Source organism: Ambystoma mexicanum, chromosome 8, assembly GCF_040938575.1.
Source record: "Ambystoma mexicanum isolate Mex_15411 chromosome 8, UKY_AmexF1_1, whole genome shotgun sequence".
Classification (NCBI taxonomy): Eukaryota; Metazoa; Chordata; class Amphibia; order Caudata; family Ambystomatidae; genus Ambystoma; species Ambystoma mexicanum.
The window spans coordinates 38797857-38823967 of record NC_090929.1 but is presented as its reverse complement, the minus strand read 5'-3'; the positions used below and the strand labels follow the sequence as shown (position 1 = coordinate 38823967).

The 26111-nt window shown below is 54.3% G+C and overlaps 1 protein-coding gene across 1 annotated transcript; it reads right to left on the bottom strand.

Annotated features, from left to right (window-relative positions):
- Positions 1-14674: 14674 nt before the first annotated feature.
- Positions 14675-23611, bottom strand: LOC138471420 (mucin-3A-like). Its single transcript, XM_069609057.1, has 2 exons — positions 22888-23611; positions 14675-16191 (listed from the first exon to the last, which is right to left on the bottom strand). Exons 1-2 carry the CDS (start codon positions 23609-23611, stop codon positions 14675-14677), a joined length of 2241 nt encoding a protein of 746 aa, XP_069465158.1.
- Positions 23612-26111: the final 2500 nt, after the last annotated feature.

Here is a 26111-nt window from a genome sequence, read left to right as displayed (position 1 = left end):
TGTTTCAACAAGACATTCATAGATATGACTTGTCTAGAAACCTTGTCTGCAGAGAAAAGGGGAAAGGCAGAGAAGGGGAGAGGGGGGTGGCTGCAGAAGGGCCAGAGGAAGAGCAGGGGATAGAGGGAGGGAGGCGAAAGGAGGAGAGTGAGGACAGGATGTCCTGAGTTTTAGAAATGAAGTGAGAAGCCAGTGCCGTGCTGTGCAGAGGGCCTGGGAAGGGACAGGAGAGGTAGAGACAGCTGCAGGATTCGTCAGTTCCTTGCACAAGGATGGGAGAGAATGTCAACCAATCAGAAGGCCTATGCAAAGGTGAGCATGCATTGTTGCAGGGGCCAATCGCTGCTGTTATGTTGCAATTCTCTGTATTATACATAGTTAGAAGGAAGTTCAAGGCGTGCCTACCAGATAAGGGGCAGCCAATGATACTCTGTATTATACATAGTTAGAAGGAAGTTCAAGGGAGCCTACCAGATAAGGGGCAGCCAATGATACTATCATAGAGACTAAAGGTAGATATGTTCCCCTACTGAATCCCACCATACGATAGGTTTTATTATTTGCCGGGATGACGTTGTAGTTGACATACATCGATGTAAAAAGCCTTTGTGTAACTGGAATGTAGTTGGGAGTGTGGACTACGATTTGGTGTTCACCAGGTTTCCCTACTTTATTGAAGTGATATAAAGTAGTGTATTGCCATATTCTTTGAGTCTGTTATTTGGGTCCAAGATCATTTATTATGGTAATTCCATTCTCTGCATAAAAACGCCCAAAGGTGCTAGAGCACACCCCATTCAATTATGATGCACTAAATCTCCAGTAACACAAAACAACCCCAGGCAGACTCAAACACCACACCCCATGCCATCTAGAAGCAAACCCAACACACAGTGACTGGTTTTTCAGAATTGATGCGACCAACAGGCCAGCAACATACAGCACTCTTGCGCTCTCCCTCTCCGTCTCACGAGCGCTCCCAGACCATCCTTCCTTTTCAGCTTGAGTGCCTGGAGACCATGAAAATGGCAGCGTTAAGTGATGTAAATCTCAATAACATAAACAACAGCATTATTTTAACCTTTGAAAGTCAAACATTAACACATATTTGTGCCAACGAATGATGGTCAAGTGCCTAACATGAAAATGCAGAGTCCACTTTATTAGTTGTTGGCCCCCAAAAACAGGGGAACAGCTCACAGTGGGATGGAAATATCCAACAGTGTGCCACCATGGCCAAATTCCTCAAGTGCCAGGCGCTTGCCCTCATGTCTGTGTACTGAAAGAGTGGCACCAGCAGAACCGCCAACCCCATCCTGAATTCCAGACAGGTCTTCTGCCCGACCGAGGAGGCGTTCTGGTGATGGTCGGACCCAGTTTCTCCAGAGAAGCAGAACTAGAGGACTACCAGGGCATGGCTGGCGTTAAAGAGTGTGGATGTGAGGGTTCCACCGTGGACTGCTAGGGTTAAGAAGGGAGCGGAATGCAGATTTGCACTGGGAATTAATGGGGCATGGGAGGGAGGATATATCTGGGACCTACACTGGCGAATTCTGGGAATAGGGGGCGGGGAGAATATTTGGGACCTGCACTGGGGAATTCTGGGAATGGGCGGGGGGGAGCGGTATATTTGGGACCTGCACTGGGGAATTCTGGGCATATGGGGAGACGAGGATATATCGGGGACGTACACTGGGGAATAGGGGGAGAGGAGGATGTATCTGGGACTTGCATTGCGAAGGTAGGAGAAGGGAGAGTGGCATGTATTTGAGATTTGCACTGGGACTTGCCAGTGGTGATGCAGGAGGGAGAATGGATCTGGAATTTGCACCGGGACTTGCTGGTGGTGATGCAGGAGGGAGAATGGATCTGGGATTTGCACCGGAACTTGTTGGTGGTGATGCAAGAGGGAGAATAAATCTGGGATTTGCACCGGGATATGCTGGTGGTGATGCAGGAGGGAGAATGGATCTGGGATTTGCACCGGGACTTGCTGGTGGTGATGTGGGAGGGAGAATGGATCTGGGATTTGCACCGGGACTTGCTGGTGGTGATGCAAGAGGGAGAATAAATCTGGGATTTGCACCGGGATATGCTGGTGGTGATGCAGGAGGGAGAATGGATCTGGGATTTGCACCGGGACTTGCTGGTGGTGATGTGGGAGGGAGAATGGATCTGGGATTTGCACCGGGACTTGCTGGTGGTGATGTGGGAGGGAGAATGGATCTGGGATTTGCACTGGGACTTGCTGGTGGTGATGTGAGAGGGAGAATGGATCTGGGATTTGCACCGGGACTTGTTGGTGGTGATGCAGGAGGGAGAATGGATCTGGGATTTGCACCGGGACTTGTTGGTGGTGATGCAGGAGGGAGAATGGATCTGGGATTTGCACCAGGACTTGTCAGTGGTGATGCAGGAGAGAGAATGGATCTGCGATTTGCACAGGGACTTGCCGGTGGTGATGCCGGAGGGAGAATGGATCTGGGATTTGCACCGGGACTTGCTGGTGGTGATGCCAGAGGGAGAACGGTTCTGGGATTTGCACTGGGACTTGCCGGTGGTGATGGAGGAGGGAGAATGGATCTGGGATTTGCACCAGGACTTGCTGGTGGTGATGATGGAGGGAGAATGGATATGGGATTTGCACCAGGACTTGCTGGTGGTGATGCCGGAGGGAGAATGGATCTGGGATTTGCAGGGGGATTTACTGGTGGTAATGCCGGAAGGAGAATGGATCTGGGATTTGCATCGGGACTTGCTGGTGGTGATGCAGGAGGGAGAATGAATCTGGGATTTGCACTGGGACTTGCTGGTGGTGATGCAGGAGGGAGAATGGATGTGGGATTTGCACTGGGACTTGCTGGTGGTGATGCAGGAGGGAGAATGGATGTGGGATTTGCACTGGGACTTGCTGGTGGTGATGCCGGAAGGAGAATGGATCTGGGATTTGCACCGCAACTTGTCGGTGGTGATTCGGGAGTGAGAATGGATCCGGGATTTGCACTGGGACTTCCCGGTGGTGATGCGGGAGGGAGAATGGATCTGGGATTTGCACTAGGACTTGCTGGTGGTGATGCCGGAGGGAGAATGGATCTGGGATTTGCACTGGGACTTGTCGGTGGTGAGGCAGGAGGGAGAATGGATCTGGGATTTGCACCGGGACTTGTCCGTGGTGGTGCAGGAGGGAGAATGGATCTGGGATTTGCACCAGGACTTGTCCTTGGTGATGCAGGAGGGAGAATGGATCTGGGATTTGTACCAGGACTTGTCTGTGGTGATGCCCGGAGGGAGAATGGATCTGGGATTTGCACCGGGACTTGCCGGTGGTGGTGCAGGAGGGAGAATGGATCTGGGATTTGCACCAGGACCTGTCAGTGGTGATGCCCGGAGGGAGAATAGATCTGGGATTTGCACTGGGACTTGTTGGTGGTGATGCAGGAGGGAGAATGGATCTGGGATTTGCGCTGGGACTTGCTGGTGGTGATGTGGGAGAGAGAATGGATCTGGGATTTGCACTGGGACTTGCTGGTGGTGATGCCGGAGGGAGAATGGATCGGGGATTATCACTGGGACTTGCTGGTGGTGATGCAGGAGGGAGAATGGGTCGGGGATTTGCACCAGGACTTGCCGATGGAGATGCAGGAGGGAGAATGGATCTGGGATTTGCACCGTGACTTGTTGGTGGTGATGCAGGAGGGAGAATGGATCTGGGATTTGCACTGGGGCTTGCCGATGGAGATGCAGGAGGAAGAATGGATCTGGGATTTGTACCGGGACTTGCTGGTGGTGATGCCGGAGGGAGAATGGATCTGGGATTTGCACTGGGACTTGTCACTGGTGAGGCAGGAGGGAGAATGGATCTGGGATTTGCACCGGAACTTGTCCGTGGTGGTGCAGGAGGGAGAATGGATCTGGGATTTGCACTGGGACTTGCTGGTGGTGATGCCGGAGGGAGAATGGATCTGGGATTTGCACCGTGACTTGTTGGTGGTGATGCAGGAGGGAGAATGGATCTGGGATTTGCACTGGGGCTTGCCGATGGAGATGCAGGAGGGAGCATGGATCTGGGATTTGCACTGGGACTTGCCGATGGAGATGCGGGAGGGAGAATGGATCTGGGGTTTGCACCGTGACTTGTTGGTGGTGATGCCGGGGGGAGAACTGGATCTGGGATTTGTACCGGGACATGCTGGTGGTGAGGCAGGAGGGAGAATTGATCTGAGATTTGCACTGGGACTTGTTGGTGGTGATGTAGGAGGGAGAATAGATCTGAGATTTGCACTGGGACTTGCCGATGGAGATGCAGGAGGGAGAATGGATCTGGGATTTGCACCAGGACTTGCTGGTGGTGATGCCGGAGGGAGAATGGATCTGGGATTTGCACTGGGACTTCCCAGTGGTGATGCGGGAGGGAGAATGGATCTGGGATTTGCACCAGGACTTGCCGGTGGTGATGCTGGAGGTAGAATGGATCTGGGATTTGTACCGGGACTTGCTGGTGGTGATGCCGGAGGGAGAATGGATCTGGGATTTGCACTGGGACTTGTCGGTGGTGAGGCAGGAGGGAGAATGGATCTGGGATTTGCACCGGGACTTGTCCGTGGTGGTGCAGGAGGGAGAATGGATCTGGGATTTGCACTGGGACTTGCTGGTGGTGATGCCGGAGGGAGAATGGATCTGGGATTTGCACCGGGACTTGATGGTGGTGATGCCAGAGGGAGAATGGATCTGGGATTTGCATTGGGACTTGCTGGTGGTGATGCGGGAGGGAGAATGGATCTGGGATTTGCACCAGGACTTGTCCTTGGTGATGCAGGAGGGAGAATGGATCTGGGATTTGTACCGGGACTTGTCTGTGGTGATGCCCGGAGGGAGAATCTGGGATTTGCACCGGGACTTGCCGGTGGTGGTGCAGGAGGGAGAATGGATCTGGGATTTGCACCAGGACCTGTCAGTGGTGATGCCCCGGAGGGAGAATAGATCTGGGATTTGCACCGGGACTTGATGGTGGTGATGTGGAAGGGAGAATGGATCTGAGATTTGCAGTGGGACTTGCCGATGGAGATGCGGGAGGGAGAATGGATCTGGGATTTGCACTGGGACTTGTTGGTGGTGATGCAAGAAGGAGAATGGATCTGGGATTTGCGCTGGGACTTGCTGGTAGTGATGTGGGAGAGAGAATGGATCTGGGATTTGCACTGGGACTTGCTGGTGGTGATGTCGGAGGGAGAATGGATCGGGGATTATCACTGGGACTTGCTGGTGGTGATGCAGGAGGGAGAATGGGTTGGATATTTGCATCAGGACTTGCCGATGGAGATGCAGGAGGGAGAATGGATCTGGGATTTGCACAGAGACTTGTTGGTGGTGATGCAGGAGGGAGAATGGATCTGGGATTTGCACCGTGACTTTTTGGTGGTGATGCCGGGGGGAGAAATGGATCTGGGATTTGTACCGGGACTTGCTGGTGGTGAGGCAGGAGGGAGAATTGATCTGAGATTTGCACTGGGACTTGTTGGTGGTGATGTAGGAGGGAGAATTGATCTGAGATTTGCACTGGGACTTGCCGATGGAGATGCAGGAGGGAGAATGGATCTGGGATTTGCACCAGGACTTGCTGGTGGTGATGCCGGAGGGAGAATGGATCCGGGATTTGCACTGGGACTTCCCGGTGGTGATGCGGGAGGGAGAATGGATCTGTGATTTTCACCACGACTTGCCGGTGGTGATGCTGGAGGGAGAATGGATTTGGGATTTGCACCGGGACTTGTCCGTGGTGATGCAGGAGGTAGAATGGATCTGGGATTTGTACCGGGACTTGCTGGTGGTGATGCCGGAGGGAGAATGGATTTGGGATTTGCACTGGGACTTGTCGGTGGTGAGGCAGGAGGGAGAATGGATCTGGGATTTGCACCGGGACTTGTCCGTGGTGGTGCAGGAGGGAGAATGGATCTGGGATTTGCACTGGGACTTGCTGGTGGTGATGCCGGAGGGAGAATGGATCTGGGATTTGCACCGGGACTTTTCCGTGGTGAGGCAGGAGGGAGAATGGATCTGGGATTTGTACCGGGACTTGATGGTGGTGATGCCAGAGGGAGAATGGATCAGGGATTTGCATTGGGACTTGCTGGTGGTGATGCGGGAGGGAGAATGGATCTGGGATTTGCACCAGGACTTGTCCTTGGTGATGCAGGAGGGAGAATGGATCTGGGATTTGTACCGGGACTTGTCTGTGGTGATGCCCGGAGGGAGAATGGATCTGGGATTTGCACCGGGACTTGCCGGTGGTGGTGCAGGAGGGAGAATGGATCTGGGATTTGCACCAGGACCTGTCAGTGGTGATGCCCGGGTGGAGAATAGATCTGGGATTTGCACCAAGACTTGATGGTGGTGATGTGGGAGGGAGAATGGATCTGAGATTTGCAGTGGGACTTGCCGATGGAGATTCGGGAGGGTGAATGGATCTGGGATTTGCACTGGGACTCGTCGGTGGTGATGTGGGAGGGAGAATGGATCTGGGATTTGCACCAGGACTTGCCGATGGAGATGCGGGAGGGAGAATGGATCTGGGATTTTCACTGTGACTTGTTGGTGGTGATGCAGGAGGGAGAATGGATCTGGGATTTGCACTGGGACCTGTCACTGGTGATGCCGGAGGGAGAATTGATCTGGGATTTGCACCGTCACTTGTTGGTGGTGATGCAGGAGGGAGAATGGATCTGGGATTTGCACTAGGTCTTGCCGATGGAGATGCAGGAGGGAGAATGGATCTGGGATTTGCACCGTCACTTGTTGGTGGTGATGCAGGAGGGAGAATGGATCTGGGATTTGCACTGGGACTTGCCGATGGAGATGAAGGAGGGAGAATGGATCTGGGATTTGCACTGGGACTTGCCGATGGAGATGCGGGAGGGAGAATGGATCTGGGATTTGCACCAGGACTTGCCGATGGAGATGCAGAAGGGAGAATGGATCTGGGATTTGCACTGTGACTTGTTGGTGGTGATGCAGGAGGGAGAATGGATCGGGTATTTGCACTGGGACTTACTGGTGGTGATGCTGGAGTGAGAATGGATCTGGGATTTGCACTGGGACTTGCTGGTGGTGATGCAGGAGGGAGAATGAATCTGGGATTTGCACTGGGACTTGCTGATGGTGATGCCGGATGGAGAATGGATCTGGGAATTGCACTGGGACGGTGGTGATGCAGGAGTGAGAATGGATCTGGGATTTTCACTGAGACTTGGTGGTGGTGATGCAGGAGGGAAAATGGATCTGGGATTTGCACTGGGACTTGCTGGTGGTGATGCTGGAGGGAGAATGGATCTGGGATTTGCACTGGGACTTGCTGGTGGTGATGTGGGAGAGAGAATGGATCTGGGATTTGCACTGGGACTTGCTGGTGGTGATGCCGGAGGGAGAATGGATATGGGATTTGCACCAGGACTTGCCGATGGAGATGCGGGAGGGAGAATGGATCTGGGATTTGCACTGGGACTTGCTGGTGGTGATGCCGGTGGGAGAATGGATCTGGGATTTGCACCAGGACTTGCCGGTGGTGGTGCAGGAGGGAGAATGGATCTGAGATTTGCACCGGGACCTGTCAGTGGTGATGCCGGAGGGAGAATGGATCTGGGATTTGCACCGGGACTTGATGGTGGTGATGTGGGAGGGAGAATGGATCTGGGATTTGCACCGTGACTTGTTGGTGGTGATGCAGGAGGGAGAATGGATCTGGGATTTGCACTGGGACTTGCCGATGGAGATGCGGGAGGGAGAATGGATCTGGGATTTGCAGCGTGACTTGTTGGTGGTGATGCAGGAGGGAGAATGGATCTGGGGTTTGCACTGGAACTTGCCGATGGAGATGCGGGAGGGAGAATGGATCTGGGATTTGCACCAGGACTTGCCGATGGAGATGCGGGAGGGAGAATGGATCTGGGATTTGCACCGTGACTTGTTGGTGGTGATGCGGGAGGGAGTATGGATCTGGGATTTGCACCAAGACTTGTTGGTGGTGATGCAGGAGGGAGAATGGATCTGGGATTTGCACTGGGACCTGTTGGTGGTGATGCAGGAGGGAGAATGGATCTGGGATTTGCGCTGGGACTTGCTGGTGGTGATGTGGGAGAGAGAATGGATCTGGGATTTGCACTGGGACCTGTTGGTGGTGATGCAGGAGGGAGAATGGATCTGGGATTTGCGCTGGGACTTGCCGATGGAGATGCAGGAGGGAGAATGGATCTGAGATTTGCACCGTGACTTGTTGGTGGTGATGCAGGAGGGAGAATGGATCTGGGATTTGCACTGGGGCTTGCCGATGGAGATGCAGGAGGGAGAATGGATCTCGGATTTGCACTGGGACTTGCCGATGGAGATGCGGGAGGGAGAATGGATCTGGGATTTGCACCATGACTTGTTGGTGGTGATGCCGGGGGTAGAAATGGTTCTGGGATTTGTACCGGGACTTGCTGGCGGTGAGGCAGGAGGGAGAATTGATCTGAGATTTGCACTAGGACTTGTTGGTGGTGATGTAGGAGGGAAAATTGATCTGAGATTTGCATTGGGACTTGCCGATGGAGATGCAGGAGGGAGAATGGATCTGGGATTTGCACCAGGACTTGCTGGTGGTGATGCCGGAGGGAGAATGGATCTGGGATTTGCACCAGGACTTGTTGGTGGCGATGCCGGAGGGAGAATGGATCTGGGATTTGCACTGGGACTTGCTGGTGGTGATGCCAGAGGGAGAATGGATCTGGGATTTGCACTGGGACTTGCCGATGGAGTTGCGGGAGGGAGAATGGATCTGAGATTTGCACCAGGACTTGCCGGTGGTGATGCGGGAGGGAGAATGTATCTGAGATTTGCACCGGGACTTGCCGGTGGTGATGCGGGAGGGAGAATGGATTAGGGATTTGCACTGGGATTTGCTGGTGGTGATGTAGGAGGGAGAATTGATCTGAGATTTGCACTGGGACTTGTTGGTGGTGATGTAGGAGGGAGAATTGATCTGAGATTTGCACTGGGACTTGCTGGTGGTGATGCCAGAGGGAGAATGGATCTGGGATTTGCACTGGGACTTGCCGATGGAGATGCGGGAGGGAGAATGGATCTGTGATTTGCACAGGGACTTGCTGGTGGTGATGCTGGAGGCAGAATGGATCTGGGATTTGCACCAGGACTTGCCGGTGGTGGTGCAAGAGGGAGAATGGATCTGGGATTTGCACCGGGACTTGCCGGTCGTGATGTAGGATTGAGAATGGATCTGGGATTTGCAATGGGACTTGCCGGTGGTGATGTGGGAGGGAGAATGGATCTTGGATTTGCACCGGGACTTGTTGCTGGTGATGTGGGAGGGAGAATGGATCTGGGATTTGCACCAGGACTTGTGGGTGGTGGTGCAAGAGGGAGAATGGATCTGGGATTTGCACCGGGACTTGTCGGTCGTGATGTAGGATGGAGAATGGATCTGGGATTTGCAATGGGACTTGCCGGTGGTGATGTGGGAGGGAGAATGGATCTGGGATTTGCACCGGGACTTGCTGGTGGTGATGTGGGAGGGAAAATAGATCTGGGATTTGCACCGGGACTTGTGGGTGGTGGTGCAAGAGGGAGAATGGATCTGGGAATTGCACCGGGACTTGCTGGTGGTGATGTGGGAGGGAGAATGGATCTGGGATTTGCACCGGGACTTGTGGGTGGTGGTGCAAGAGGTAGAATGGATCTGGGATTTGCACCGGGACGTGTTGGTGGTGATGCGGGAGGGAGAATGGATCTGGGATTTGCAATGGGACTTGCCGGTGGTGATGTAGGAGGGAGAATTGATCTGAGATTTGCACTGGGACTTGCCGGTGGTGATGCGGGAGGGAGAATGGATCTGGGATTTGCACCAGGACTTGCCATTGGTGATGCCGGAGGGAGAATGGATCTGGGATTTGCACCGGGACTTGCCGTTGGTGATGCCAGAGGGAGAATGGATCTGGGAATTGCACCGGACTTGCTGGTGGTGATGTGGGAGGGAGAATGGATCTGGGATTTGCACCGGGACTTGTCGGTGGTGGTGCAAGAGGGAGAATGGATCTGGGATTTGCACTGGGACTTGCCGGTGGTGATGCCCGAGGGAGAATGGATCTGGGATTTGCACCGGGACTTGCTGGTGGTGATGTGGGAGGGAAAATAGATCTGGGATTTGCACCGGGACTTGTGGGTGGTGGTGCAAGAGGGAGAATGGATCTGGGTATTGCACCGGGACTTGCTGGTGGTGATGTGGGAGGGAGAATGGATCTGGGATTTGCACTGGGACTTGTGGGTGGTGGTGCAAGAGGTAGAATGGATCTGGGATTTGCACCGGGACGTGTTGGTGGTGATGCGGGAGGGAGAATGGATCTGGGATTTGCAATGGGACTTGCCGGTGGTGATGTAGGAGGGAGAATTGATCTGAGATTTGCACTGGGACTTGCCGGTGGTGATGCGGGAGGGAGAATGGATCTGGGATTTGCACCAGGACTTGCCATTGGTGATGCCGGAGGGAGAATGGATCTGGGATTTGCACCGGGACTTGCCGTTGGTGGTGCAAGAGGGAGAATTGATCTGGGAATTGCACCGGACTTGCTGGTGGTGATGTGGGAGGGAGAATGGATCTGGGATTTGCACCGGGACATGTCGGTGGTGGTGCAAGAGGGAGAATGGATCTGGGATTTGCACCGGGACTTGCCGGTGGTGATGCCCGAGGGAGAATGGATCTGGGATTTGCACCGGGACGTGGTGGTGTTGATGCGGGAGGGAGAATGGATTAGGGATTTGCACCGGGACTTGCCGGTGGTGATGCAGGAGGGAGAATGGATCTGGGATTTGCACCGGGACTTGTTGGTGGTGATGTGGGAGGGAGAATGGATCTGGGATTTGCACTGGGACTTGCCGGTGGTGATGCAGGAGGGAGAATGAATCTGGGATTTGCACCGTGACTTGTTGGTGGTGATGCGGGAGGGAGTATGGATCTGGGATTTGCACCAAGACTTGTTGGTGGTGATGCAGGAGGGATAATGGATCTGGGATTTGCACTGGGACTTGTTGGTGGTGATGCAGGATGGAGAATGGATCTGGGATTTGCGCTGGGACTTGCTGGTGGTGATGTGGGAGAGAGAATGGATCTGGGATTTGCACTGGGACTTACTGGTGGTGATGCCGGAGGGAGAATGGATCGGGGATTATCACTGGGACTTGCTGGTGGTGATGCAGGAGGGAGAATGGATCTGGGATTTGCACCGTGACTTGTTGATGGTGATGCAGGAGGGAGAATGGATCTGGGATTTGCACTGGGGCTTGCCGATGGAGATGCAGGAGGGAGAATGGATCTGGGATTTGCACTGGGACTTGCCGATGGAGATGCAGGAGGGAGAATGGATCTGGGATTTGCACCGTGACTTGTTGGTGGTGATGCCGGGGGGAGAAATGGATCTGGGATTTCTACCAGGACTTGCTGGTGGTGAGGCAGGAGGGAGAATTGATCTGAGATTTGCACTGGGACTTGGTGGTGATGTAGGAGGGAGAATTGATCTGAGATTTGCACTGGGACTTGCCGATGGAGATGCAGGAGGGAGAATGGATCTGGGATTTGCACCAGGACTTGCTGGTGGTGATGCCGGAGGGAGAATGGATCTGGGATTTGCACTGGGACTTGCTGGTTGTGATGCCAGAGGGAGAATTGATCTGAGATTTGCACTGGGACTTGCCGATGGAGATGCAGGAGGGAGAATGGATCTGGGATTTGCACCAGGACTTGCTGGTGGTGATGCCGGAGGGAGAATGGATCTGGGATTTGCACTGGGACTTGCTGGTTGTGATGCCAGAGGGAGAATGGATCTGGGATTTGCACTGGGACTTGCCGATGGAGTTGCGGGAGGGAGAATGGATCTGGGATTTGCACTGGGACTTGCCGGTGGTGGTGCAAGAGGGAGAATGGATCTGGGATTTGCACCGGGACTTGCCGGTCGTGATGTAGGATGGAGAATGGATCTGGGATTTGCAATGGGACTTGCCGGTGGTGATGTGGGAGGGAGAATGGATCTGGGATTTGCACCGGGACTTGCTGCTGGTGATGTGGGAGGGAGAATGGATCTGGGATTTGCACCGGGACCTGTCAGTGGTGATGCCGGAGGGAGAATGGATCTGGGATTTGCACCGGGACTTGATGGTGGTGATGTGGGAGGGAGAATGGATCTGGGATTTGCACCGTGACTTGTTGGTGGTGATGCAGGAGGGAGAATGGATCTGGGATTTGCACTGGGACTTGCCGATGGAGATGCGGGAGGGAGAATGGATCTGGGATTTGCACCAGGACTTGCCGATGGAGATGCAGAAGGGAGAATGGATCTGGGATTTGCACTGTTACTTGTTGGTGGTGATGCAGGAGGGAGAATGGATCGGGTATTTGCACTGGGACTTACTGGTGGTGATGCTGGAGTGAGAATGGATCTGGGATTTGCACTGGGACTTGCTGGTGGTGATGCAGGAGGGAGAATGAATCTGGGATTTGCAATGGGACTTGCCGGTGGTGATGTGGGAGGGAGAAAGGATCTGGGATTTGCACCGGGACTTGCTGGTGGTGATGTGGGAGGGAAAATAGATCTGGGATTTGCACCGGGACTTGTGGGTGGTGGTGCAAGAGGGAGAATGGATCTGGGAATTGCACCGGGACTTGCTGGTGGTGATGCAGGAGGGAGAATGGATCTGGGATTTGCACTGGGACCTGTCACTGGTGATGCCGGAGGGAGAATTGATCTGGGATTTGCACCGTCACTTGTTGGTGGTGATGCAGGAGGGAGAATGGATCTGGGATTTGCACTAGGTCTTGCCGATGGAGATGCAGGAGGGAGAATGGATCTGGGATTTGCACCGTCACTTGTTGGTGGTGATGCAGGAGGGAGAATGGATCTGGGATTTGCACTGGGACTTGCCGATGGAGATGAAGGAGGGAGAATGGATCTGGGATTTGCACTGGGACTTGCCGATGGAGATGCGGGAGGGAGAATGGATCTGGGATTTGCACCAGGACTTGCCGATGGAGATGCAGAAGGGAGAATGGATCTGGGATTTGCACTGTGACTTGTTGGTGGTGATGCAGGAGGGAGAATGGATCGGGTATTTGCACTGGGACTTACTGGTGGTGATGCTGGAGTGAGAATGGATCTGGGATTTGCACTGGGACTTGCTGGTGGTGATGCAGGAGGGAGAATGAATCTGGGATTTGCACTGGGACTTGCTGATGGTGATGCCGGATGGAGAATGGATCTGGGAATTGCACTGGGACAGTGGTGATGCAGGAGTGAGAATGGATCTGGGATTTTCACTGAGACTTGGTGGTGGTGATGCAGGAGGGAAAATGGATCTGGGATTTGCACTGGGACTTGCTGGTGGTGATGCTGGAGGGAGAATGGATCTGGGATTTGCACTGGGACTTGCTGGTGGTGATGTGGGAGAGAGACTGGATCTGGGATTTGCACTGGGACTTGCTGGTGGTGATGCCGGAGGGAGAATGGATATGGGATTTGCACCAGGACTTGCCGATGGAGATGCGGGAGGGAGAATGGATCTGGGATTTGCACCGTGACTTGTTGGTGGTGATGCAGGAGGAAGAATGGATCTGGGATTTGCACTGGGACTTGCTGGTGGTGATGCCGGTGGGAGAATGGATCTGGGATTTGCACCAGGACTTGCCGGTGGTGGTGCAGGAGGGAGAATGGATCTGAGATTTGCACCGGGACCTGTCAGTGGTGACGCCGGAGGGTGAATGGATCTGGGATTTGCACCGGGACTTGATGGTGGTGATGTGGGAGGGAGAATGGATCTGGGATTTGCACCGTGACTTGTTGGTGGTGATGCAGGAGGGAGAATGGATCTGGGATTTGCAATGGGACTTGCCGATGGAGATGCGGGAGGGAGAATGGATCTGGGATTTGCAGCGTGACTTGTTGGTGGTGATGCAGGAGGGAGAATGGATCTGGGGTTTGCACTGGAACTTGCCGATGGAGATGCGGGAGGGAGAATGGATCTGGGATTTGCACCAGGACTTGCCGATGGAGATGCGGGAGGGAGAATGGATCTGGGATTTGCACCGTGACTTGTTGGTGGTGATGCGGGAGGGAGTATGGATCTGGGATTTGCACCAAGACTTGTTGGTGGTGATGCAGGAGGGAGAATGGATCTGGGATTTGCACTGGGACCTGTTGGTGGTGATGCAGGAGGGAGAATGGATCTGGGATTTGCGCTGGGACTTGCTGGTGGTGATGTGGGAGAGAGAATGGATCTGGGATTTGCACTGGGACATGTTGGTGGTGATGCAGGAGGGAGAATGGATCTGGGATTTGCGCTGGGACTTGCTGATGGAGATGCAGGAGGGAGAATGGATCTGAGATTTGCACCGTGACTTGTTGGTGGTGATGCAGGAGGGAGAATGGATCTGGGATTTGCACTGGGCTTGCCGATGGAGATGCAGGAGGGAGAATGGATCTGGGATTTGCACTGGGACTTGCCGATGGAGATGCGGGAGGGAGAATGGATCTGGGATTTGCACCATGACTTGTTGGTGGTGATGCCGGGGGTAGAAATGGTTCTGGGATTTGTACCGGGACTTGCTGGTGGTGAGGCAGGAGGGAGAATTGATCTGAGATTTGCACTAGGACTTGTTGGTGGTGATGTAGGAGGGAAAATTGATCTGAGATTTGCACTGGGACTTGCCGATGGAGATGCAGGAGGGAGAATGGATCTGGGATTTGCACCAGGACTTGCTGGTGGTGATGCCGGAGGGAGAATGGATCTGGGATTTGCACCAGGACTTGTTGGTGGCGATGCCGGAGGGAGAATGGATCTGGGATTTGCACTGGGACTTGCTGGTGGTGATGCCAGAGGGAGAATGCATCTGGGATTTGCACTGGGACTTGCCGATGGAGTTGCGGGAGGGAGAATGGATCTGAGATTTGCACAAGGACTTGCCGGTGGTGATGCGGGAGGGAGAATGTATCTGAGATTTGCACCGGGACTTGCCGGTGGTGATGCGGGAGGGAGAATGGATTAGGGATTTGCACTGGGATTTGCTGGTGGTGATGTAGGAGGGAGAATTGATCTGAGATTTGCACTGGGACTTGTTGGTGGTGATGTAGGAGGGAGAATTGATCTGAGATTTGCACTGGGACTTGCTGGTGGTGATGCCAGAGGGAGAATGGATCTGAGATTTGCACTGGGACTTGCCGATGGAGATGCGGGAGGGAGAATGGATCTGTGATTTGCACAGGGACTTGCTGGTGGTGATGCTGGAGGCAGAATGGATCTGGGATTTGCACCAGGACTTGCCGGTGGTGGTGCAAGAGGGAGAATGGATCTGGGATTTGCACCGGGACTTGCCGGTCGTGATGTAGGATTGAGAATGGATCTGGGATTTGCAATGGGACTTGCCGGTGGTGATGTGGGAGGGAGAATGGATCTTGGATTTGCACCGGGACTTGCTGCTGGTGATGTGGGAGGGAGAATGGATCTGGGATTTGCACCAGGACTTGTGGGTGGTGGTGCAAGAGGGAGAATGGATCTGGGATTTGCAACGGGACTTGCCGGTCGTGATGTAGGATGGAGAATGGATCTGGGATTTGCAATGGGACTTGCCGGTGGTGATGTGGGAGGGAGAATGGATCTGGGATTTGCACCGGGACTTGCTGGTGGTGATGTGGGAGGGAAAATAGATCTGGGATTTGCACCGGGACTTGTGGGTGGTGGTGCAAGAGGGAGAATGGATCTGGGAATTGCACCGGGACTTGCTGGTGGTGATGTGGGAGGGAGAATGGATCTGGGATTTGCACCGGGACTTGTGGGTGGTGGTGCAAGAGGTAGAATGGATCTGGGATTTGCACCGGGACGTGTTGGTGGTGATGCGGGAGGGAGAATGGATCTGGGATTTGCAATGGGACTTGCCGGTGGTGATGTAGGAGGGAGAATTGATCTGAGATTTGCACTGGGACTTGCCGGTGGTGATGCGGGAGGGAGAATGGATCTGGGATTTGCACCAGGACTTGCCATTGGTGATGCCGGAGGGAGAATGGATCTGGGATTTGCACCGGGACTTGCCGTTGGTGATGCCAGAGGGAGAATGGATCTGGGAATTGCACCGGACTTGCTGGTGGTGATGTGGGAGGGAGAATGGATCTGGGATTTGCACCAGGACTTGTCGGTGGTGGTGCAAGAGGGAGAATGGATCTGGGATTTGCACTGGGACTTGCCGGTGGTGATGCCCGAGGGAGAATGGATCTGGGATTTGCACCGGGACTTGCTGGTGGTGATGTGGGAGGGAAAATATATCTGGGATTTGCACCGGGACTTGTGGGTGGTGGTGCAAGAGGGAGAATGGATCTGGGAATTGCACCGGGACTTGCTGGTGGTGATGTGGGAGGGAGAATGGATCTGGGATTTGCACTGGGACTTGTGGGTGGTGGTGCAAGAGGTAGAATGGATATGGGATTTGCACCGGGACGTGTTGGTGGTGATGCGGGAGGGAGAATGGATCTGGGATTTGCAATGGGACTTGCCGGTGGTGATGTAGGAGGGAGAATTGATCTGAGATTTGCACTGGGACTTGCCGGTGGTGATGCGGGAGGGAGAATGGATCTGGGATTTGCACCAGGACTTGCCATTGGTGATGCCGGAGGGAGAATGGATCTGGGATTTGCACCGGGACTTGCCGTTGGTGGTGCAAGAGGGAGAATGGATCTGGGAATTGCACCGGACTTGCTGGTGGTGATGTAGGAGGGAGAATGGATCTGGGATTTGCACCGGGACTTGTCGGTGGTGGTGCAAGAGGGAGAATGGATCTGGGATTTGCACCGGGACTTGCCGGTGGTGATGCCCGAGGGAGAATGGATCTGGGATTTGCACCGGGACGTGGTGGTGTTGATGCGGGAGGGAGAATGGATTAGGGATTTGCACCCGGACTTGCCGGTGGTGATGCAGGAGGGAGAATGGATCTGGGATTTGCACCGGGACTTGTTGGTGGTGATGTGGGAGGGAGAATGGATCTGGGATTTGCACTGGGACTTGCCGGTGGTGATGCAGGAGGGAGAATGAATCTGGGATTTGCACCGTGACGTGTTGGTGGTGATGCGGGAGGGAGTATGGATCTGGGATTTGCACCAAGACTTGTTGGTGGTGATGCAGGAGGGATAATGGATCTGGGATTTGCACTGGGACTTGTTGGTGGTGATGCAGGATGGAGAATGGATCTGGGATTTGCGCTGGGACTTGCTGGTGGTGATGTGGGAGAGAGAATGGATCTGGGATTTGCACTGGGACTTACTGGTGGTGATGCCGGAGGGAGAATGGATCAGGGATTATCACTGGGACTTGTTGGTGGTGATGCAGGAGGGAGAATGGATCTGGGATTTGCACTGGGGCTTGCCGATGGAGATGCAGGAGGGAGAATGGATCTGGGATTTGCACTGGGACTTGCCGATGGAGATGCAGGAGGGAGAATGGATCTGGGATTTGCACCGTGACTTGTTGGTGGTGATGCCGGGGGGAGAAATGGATCTGGGATTTCTACCAGGACTTGCTGGTGGTGAGGCAGGAGGGAGAATTGATCTGAGATTTGCACTGGGACTTGGTGGTGATGTAGGAGGGAGAATTGATCTGAGATTTGCACTGGGACTTGCCGATGGAGATGCAGGAGGGAGAATGGATCTGGGATTTGCACCAGGACTTGCTGGTGGTGATGCCGGAGGGAGAATGGATCTGGGATTTGCACTGGGACTTGCTGGTTGTGATGCCAGAGGGAGAATTGATCTGAGATTTGCACTGGGACTTGCCGATGGAGATGCAGGAGGGAGAATGGATCTGGGATTTGCACCAGGACTTGCTGGTGGTGATGCCGGAGGGAGAATGGATCTGGGATTTGCATTGGGACTTGCTGGTTGTGATGCCAGAGGGAGAATGGATCTGGGATTTGCACTGGGACTTGCCGATGGAGTTGCGGGAGGGAGAATGGATCTGGGATTTGCACCGGGACTTGCCAGTGGTGGTGCAAGAGGGAGAATGGATCTGGGATTTGCACGGGACTTGCCGGTCGTGATGTAGGATGGAGAATGGATCTGGGATTTGCAATGGGACTTGCCGGTGGTGATGTGGGAGGGAGAATGGATCTGGGATTTGCACCGGGACTTGCTGCTGGTGATGTGGGAGGGAGAATGGATCTGGGATTTGCACCGGGACTTGTGGGTGGTGGTAAAAGATGGAGAATGGATCTGGGATTTGCACCGGGACTTGCCGGTCGTGATGTAGGATGGAGAATGGATATGGGATTTGCAATGGGACTTGCCGGTGGTGATGTGGGAGGGAGAATGGATCTGGGATTTGCACCGGGACTCGCTGGTGGTGATGTGGGAGGGAGAATGGATCTGGGATTTGCACCGGGATTTGTGGGTGGTGGTGCAAGAGGGAGAATGGATCTGGAAATTGCACCGGGACTTGCTGGTGGTGATGTGGGAGGGAGAATGGATCTGGGATTTGCACCGGGACTTGTGGGTGGTGGTGCAAGAGGGAGAATGGATCTGGGATTTGCACCGGGACGTGTTGGTGGTGATGCGGGAGGGAGAATGGATCTGGGATTTGCAATGGGACTTGCCGGTGGTGATGTAGGAGGGAGAATTGATCTGAGATTTGCACTGGGACTTGCCGGTGGTGATGCGGGAGGGAGAATGGATCTGGGATTTGCACCAGGACTTGCCATTGGTGATGCCGGAGGGAGAATGGATCTGGGATTTGCACCGGGACTTGCCGTTGGTGATGCCAGAGGGAGAATGGATCTGGGAATTGCACCGGACTTGCTGGTGGTGATGTGGGAGGGAGAATGGATCTGGGATTTGCACCGGGACTTGTCGGTGGTGGTGCAAGAGGGAGAATGGATCTGGGATTTGCACTGGGACTTGCCGGTGGTGATGCCCGAGGGAGAATGGATCTGGGATTTGCACCGGGACTTGCTGGTGGTGATGTGGGAGGGAAAATAGATCTGGGATTTGCACCGGGACTTGTGGGTGGTGGTGCAAGAGGTAGAATGGATCTGGGATTTGCACCGGGACGTGTTGGTGGTGATGCGGGAGGGAGAATGGATCTGGGATTTGCAATGGGACTTGCCGGTGGTGATGTAGGAGGGAGAATGGATCTGGGATTTGCACCAGGACTTGCCATTGGTGATGCCGGAGGGAGAATGGATCTGGGATTTGCACCGGGACTTGCCATTGGTGGTGCAAGAGGGAGAATGGATCTGGGAATTGCACTGGACTTGCTGGTGGTGATGTGGGAGGGAGAATGGATCTGGGATTTGCACCGGGACTTGTCGGTGGTGGTGCAAGAGGGAGAATGGATCTGGGATTTGCACCGGGACTTGCCGGTGGTGATGCCCGAGGGAGAATGGATCTGGGATTTGCACCGGGACGTGGTGGTGTTGATGCGGGAGGGAGAATGGATTAGGGATTTGCACCGGGACTTGCCGGTGGTGATGCAGGAGGGAGAATGGATCTGGGATTTGCACCGGGACTTGTTGGTGGTGATGTGGAAGGGAGAATGGATCTGGGATTTGCACTGGGACTTGCCGGTGGTGATGCAGGAGGGAGAATGGATCTGGGATTTGCACTGGGATTTGCCGGTGGTGATGCATGAGGGAGAATGAATCTGGGATTTGCACCGTGACTTGTTGGTGGTGATGCGGGAGGGAGTATGGATCTGGGATTTGCACCAAGACTTGTTGGTGGTGATGCAGGAGGGATAATGGATCTGGGATTTGCACTGGGACTTGTTGGTGGTGATGCAGGATGGAGAATGGATCTGGGATTTGCGCTGGGACTTGCTGGTGGTGATGTGGGAGAGAGAATGGATGTGGGATTTGCACTGGGACTTACTGGTGGTGATGCCGGAGGGAGAATGGATCGGGGATTATCACTGGGACTTGCTGGTGGTGATGCAGGAGGGAGAATGGATCTGGGATTTGCACCGTGACTTGTTGATGGTGATGCAGGAGGGAGAATGGATCTGGGATTTGCACTGGGGCTTGCCGATGGAGATGCAGGAGGGAGAATGGATCTGGGATTTGCACTGGGACTTGCCGGTGGAGATGCAGGAGGGAGAATGGATCTGGGATTTGCACCATGACTTGTTGGTGGTGATGCCGGGGGGAGAAATGGATCTGGGATTTCTACCAGGACTTGCTGGTGGTGAGGCAGGAGGGAGAATTGATCTGAGATTTGCACTGGGACTTGGTGGTGGTGTAGGAGGGAGAATTGATCTGAGATTTGCACTGGGACTTGCCGATGGAGATGCAGGAGGGAGAATGGATCTGGGATTTGCACCAGGACTTGCTGGTGGTGATGCCGGAGGGAGAATGGATCTGGGATTTGCACTGGGACTTGCAGGTTGTGATGCCAGAGGGAGAATTGATCTGAGATTTGCACTGGGACTTGCCGATGGAGATGCAGGAGGGAGAATGGATCTGGGATTTGCACCAGGACTTGCTGGTGGTGATGCCGGAGGGAGAATGGATCTGGGATTTGCACTGGGACTTGCTGGTTGTGATGCCAGAGGGAGAATGGATCTGGGATTTGAACTGGGACTTGCCGATGGAGTTGCGGGAGGGAGAATGGATCTGGGATTTGCACCGGGACTTGCCGGTGGTTGTGCAAGAGGGAGAATGGATCTGGGACTTGCACTGGGACTTGCCGGTCGTGATGTAGGATGGAGAATGGATCTGGGATTTGCAATGGGACTTGCCGGTGGTGATGTGGGAGGGAGAATGGATCTGGGATTTGCACCGGGACTTGCTGCTGGTGATGTGGGAGGGAGAATGGATCTGGGATTTGCACCGGGACTTGTGGGTGGTGGTGCAAGATGGAGAATGGATCTGGGATTTGCACCGGGACTTGCCGGTCGTGATGTAGGATGGAGAATGGATATGGGATTTGCAATGGGACTCGCTGGTGGTGATGTGGGAGAGAGAATGGATCTGGGATTTGCACCGGGATTTGTGGGTGGTGGTGCAAGAGGGAGAATGGATCTGGGAATTGCACCGGGACTTGCTGGTGGTGATGTGGGAGGGAGAATGGATCTGGGATTTGCACCGGGACTTGTGGGTGGTGGTGCAAGAGGGAGAATGGATCTGGGATTTGCACCGGGACTTGCCGGTGGTGATGCAGGAGGGAGAATGGATCTGGGATTTGCAATGGGACTTGCCGGTGGTGATGTAGGAGGGAGAATTGATCTGAGATTTGCACTGGGACTTGCCGGTGGTGATGCGGGAGGGAGAATGGATCTGGGATTTGCACCAGGACTTGCCGTTGGTGATGCGGGAGGGAGAATGGATCTGGGATTTGCACCAGGGCTTGCCGTTGGTGATGCCGGAGGGAGAATGGATCTGGGAATTGCACCGGGACCTGCTGGTGGTGATGTGGGAGGGAGAATGGATCTGGGATTTGCACCGGGACTTGTCGGTGGTGGTGCAAGAGGGAGAATGGATCTGGGATTTGCACCGGGACTTGCCGGTGGTGATGCAGGAGGGAGAATGGATCTGGGAATTGCGCCGGGATGTGTTGGTGGTGATGCCCGAGGGAGAATGGATCTGGGATTTGCACCGGGACGTTTTGGTGGTGATGCGGGAGGGAGAATGGATCTGAGATTTGCACCGGGACTTGCCGGTGGTGATGCAGGAGGGAGAATGTATCTGAGATTTGCACCAGGACTTGCCGGTGGTGATGCGGGAGGGAGAATGGATTAGGGATTTGCACCGGGACTTGCCGGTGGTGATGCAGGAGGGAGAATGGATCTGGGATTTGCACCAGGACTTGTTGGTGGTGATGCGGGGGGGAGAATGGATTAAGGATTTGCACTGCAACTTGCCGGTGGTGATGTGGGAGGGAGAATGGATCTGGGATTTGCACTGGGACTTGCCAGTGGTCATGCAGAAGGGAGAATGGATCTGGGATTGGCACTGGGATTTGCCGGTGGTGATGCAGGAGGGATAATGAATCTGGGATTTGCACCGTGACTTGTTGGTGTTGATGCGGGAGGGAGTATGGATCTGGGATTTGCCCCAAGACTTGTTGGTGGTGATGCAGGAGGGAGAATGGATATGGGATTTGCGCTGGGACTTGCTGGTGGTGATGGGGGAGAGAGAATGGATCTGGGATTTGCACTGGGACTTGCTGGTGGTGATGCCGGAGGGAGAATGGATCAGGGATTATCACTGGGACTTGCCGGTGGTGGTGCAAGAGGGAGAATGGATCTGGGATTTGCATCGGGACTTGCCGGTCGTGATGTAGGATGGAGAATGGATCTGGGATTTGCAATGGGACTTGCCGGTGGTGATGTGCGAGGGAGAATGGATCTGGGATTTGCACCGGGACTTGCTGCTGGTGATGTGGGAGGGAGAATGGATCTGGGATTTGCACCGGGACTTGTGGGTGGTGGTGCAAGATGGAGAATGGATCTGGGATTTGCACCGGGACTTGCCGGTCGTGATGTAGGATGGAGAATGGATATGGGATTTGCAATGGGACTTGCCGGTGGTGATGTGGGAGGGAGAATGGATCTGGGATTTGCACCGGGACTCGCTGGTGGTGATGTGGGAGGGAGAATGGATCTGGGATTTGCACCGGGATTTGTGGGTGGTGGTGCAAGAGTGAGAATGGATCTGGGAATTGCACCGGGACTTGCTGGTGGTGATGTGGGAGGGAGAATGGATCTGGGATTTGCACCGGGACTTGTGGGTGGTGGTGCAAGAGGGAGAATGGATCTGGGATTTGCACCGGGACTTGCCGGTGGTGATGCAGGAGGGAGAATGGATCTGGGATTTGCAATGGGACTTGCCGGTGGTGATGTAGGAGGGAGAATTGATCTGAGATTTGCACTGGGACTTGCCGGTGGTGATGCGGGAGGGAGAATGGATCTGGGATTTGCACCAGGACTTGCCGTTGGTGATGCGGGAGGGAGAATGGATCTGGGATTTGCACCAGGACTTGCCGTTGGTGATGCCGGAGGGAGAATGGATGTGGGAATTGCACCGGGACTTGCTGGTGGTGATGTGGGAGGGAGAATGGATCTGGGATTTGCACCGGGACTTGTCGGTGGTGGTGCAAGAGGGAGAATGGATCTGGGATTTGCACCGGGACTTGCCGGTGGTGATGCAGGAGGGAGAATGGATCTGGGAATTGCGCCGTGATGTGTTGGTGGTGATGCCCGAGGGAGAATGGATCTGGGATTTGCACCGGGATGTTTTGGTGGTGATGCGGGAGGGAGAATGGATCTGAGATTTGCACCGGGACTTGCCGTTGGTGATGCAGGAGGGAGAATGTATCTGAGATTTGCACCAGGACTTGCCGGTGGTGATGCGGGAGGGAGAATGGATTAGGGATTTGCACCGGGACTTGCCGGTGGTGATGCAGGAGGGAGAATGGATCTGGGATTTGCACCGGGACTTGTTGGTGGTGATGCGGGGGGGAGAATGGATTAAGGATTTGCACTGCGACTTGCCGGTGGTGATATGGGAGGGAGAATGGATCTGGGATTTGCACTGGGACTTGCCAGTGGTCATGCAGAAGGGAGAATGGATCTGGGATTGGCACTGGGATTTGCAGGTGGTGATGCAGGAGGGATAATGAATCTGGGATTTGCACCGTGACTTGTTGGTGGTGATGTGGGAGGGAGTATGGATCTGGGATTTGCCCCAAGACTTGTTGGTGGTGATGCAGGAGGGAGAATGGATATGGGATTTGCGCTGGGACTTGCTGGTGGTGATGGGGGAGAGAGAATGGATCTGGGATTTGCACTGGGACTTGCTGGTGGTGATGCCGGAGGGAGAATGGATCAGGGATTATCACTGGGACTTGCTGGTGGTGATGCAGGAGGGAGAATGGGTTGGGGATTTGCACCAGGACTTGCCGATGGAGATGCAGGAGGGAGAATGGATCTGGGATTTGCACCGTGACTTGTTGGTGGTGATGCAGGAGGGAGAATGGATCTGGGATTTGCACTGGGGCTTGCCGATGGAGATGCAGGAGGGAGAATGGATCTGGGATTTGCACTGGGACTTGACGATGGAGATGCGGGAGGGAGAATGGATCAGGGATTTGCACCAGGACTTGCTGGTGGTGATGCCAGAGAGAGAATGGATCTGGGATTTGCACCAGGACTTGCTGGTGGTGATGCTGGAGGGAGAATGGATCTGGGATTTGCACTGGGACTTGCTGGTGGTGATGCCAGAGGGAGAATGGATCTGGGATTTGCACTGGGACTTGCCGATGGAGTTGCGGGAGGGAGAATGGATCTGAGATTTGCACCGGGACTTGCCGGTGTGAATGCGGGAGGGAGAATGTATCTGAGATTTGCACCGGGACTTGCCGGTGGTGATGCGGGAGGGAGAATGGATTAGGGATTTGCACCGGGATTTGTCCATGCTGATGTGGGAGGGAGAATTGATCTGAGATTTGCACTGGGACTTGTTGGTGGTGATGTAGGAGGGAGAATTGATCTGAGATTTTCACTGGGACTAGTTGGTGGTGATGTAGGAGGGAGAATTGATCTGAGATTTGCACTGGGACTTGCTGGTGGTGATGCCAGAGGGAGAATGGATCTGGGATTTGCACTGGGACTTGCCGATGGAGATGCGGGAGGGAGAATGGATCTAGGATTTGCACAGGGACTTGCTGGTGGTTATGCTGGAGGCAGAATGGATCTGGGATTTGCACCGGGACTTGACGGTCGTGATGTAGGATGGAGAATGGACCTCGGATTTGCAATGGGACTTGCCGGTGGTGATGTGGGAGGGAGAATGGATCTGGGATTTGCACCGGGACTTGCTGGTGGTGATGTGGGAGGGAGAATGGATCTGGGATTTGCACCGGGACTTGTGGGTGGTGGTGCAAGAGGGAGAATGGATCTCGGATTTGCACCGGGACTTGCCGGTCGTGATGTAGGATGGAGAATGGATCTGGGATTTGCAATGGGACTTGCCGGTGGTGATGTGGGAGGGAGAATGGATCTGGGATTTGCACCGGGACTTGCTGGTGGTGATGTGGGACCGAGAATGGATCTGGGATTTGCACCGGGACTTGTTGGTGGTGGTGCAAGAGGGAGAATGGATCTGGGAATTGCACCGGGACTTTCTGCTGGTGATGTGGGAGGGAGAATGGATCTGGGATTTGCACCGGGACTTGTGGGTGGTGGTGCAAGAGGGAGAATGGATCTGGGATTTGCACCGGCACTTTCCGGTGGTGATGCAGGAGGGAGAATGGATCTGGGATTTGCAATGGGACTTGCCGGTGGTGATGTAGGAGGGAGAATTGATCTGAGATTTGCACTGGGACTTGCCTGTGGTGATGCGGGAGGGAGAATGGATCTGGGATTTGCACCAGGACTTGCCGTTGGTGATGCCGGAGGGAGAATGGATCTGGGATTTGCACCGGGACTTGCCGTTGGTGATGCCGGAGGGAGAATGGATCTGGGAATTGCACCGGGACTTGCTGGTGGTGATGTGGGAGTGAGAATGGATCTGGGATTTGCACCGGGACTTGTCAGTGGTGGTGCAAGAGGGAGAATGGATCTGGGATTTGCACCGGGACTTGCCAGTGGTGATGCAGGAGGGAGAATGGATCTGGGATTTGCACCGGGATGTGTTGGTGGTGATGCCCGAGGGAGAATGGATCTGGGATTTGCACCGGGACGTGTTGGTGGTGATGCGGGAGGGAGAATGGATCTGAGATTTTCAACGGGACTTGCCGGTGGTGATGCAGGAGGGAGAATGTATCTGAGATTTGCACCAGGACTTGCCGGTGGTGATGCGGGAGGGAGAATGGATTAGGGATTTGCACCGGGACTTGCCAGTGTTGATGCAGGAGGGAGAATGGATCTGGGATTTGCACCAGGACTTGTTGGTGGTGATGCGGGGGGGGAATGGATTAAGGATTTGCACCGCGACTTGTCAGTGGTGATGTGGGAGGGAGAATGGATCTGGGATTTGCACTGGGACTTGCCGGTGGTGATGCAGGAGGGAGAATGGATCTGGGATTTGCACTGGGATTTGCCGGTGGTGATGC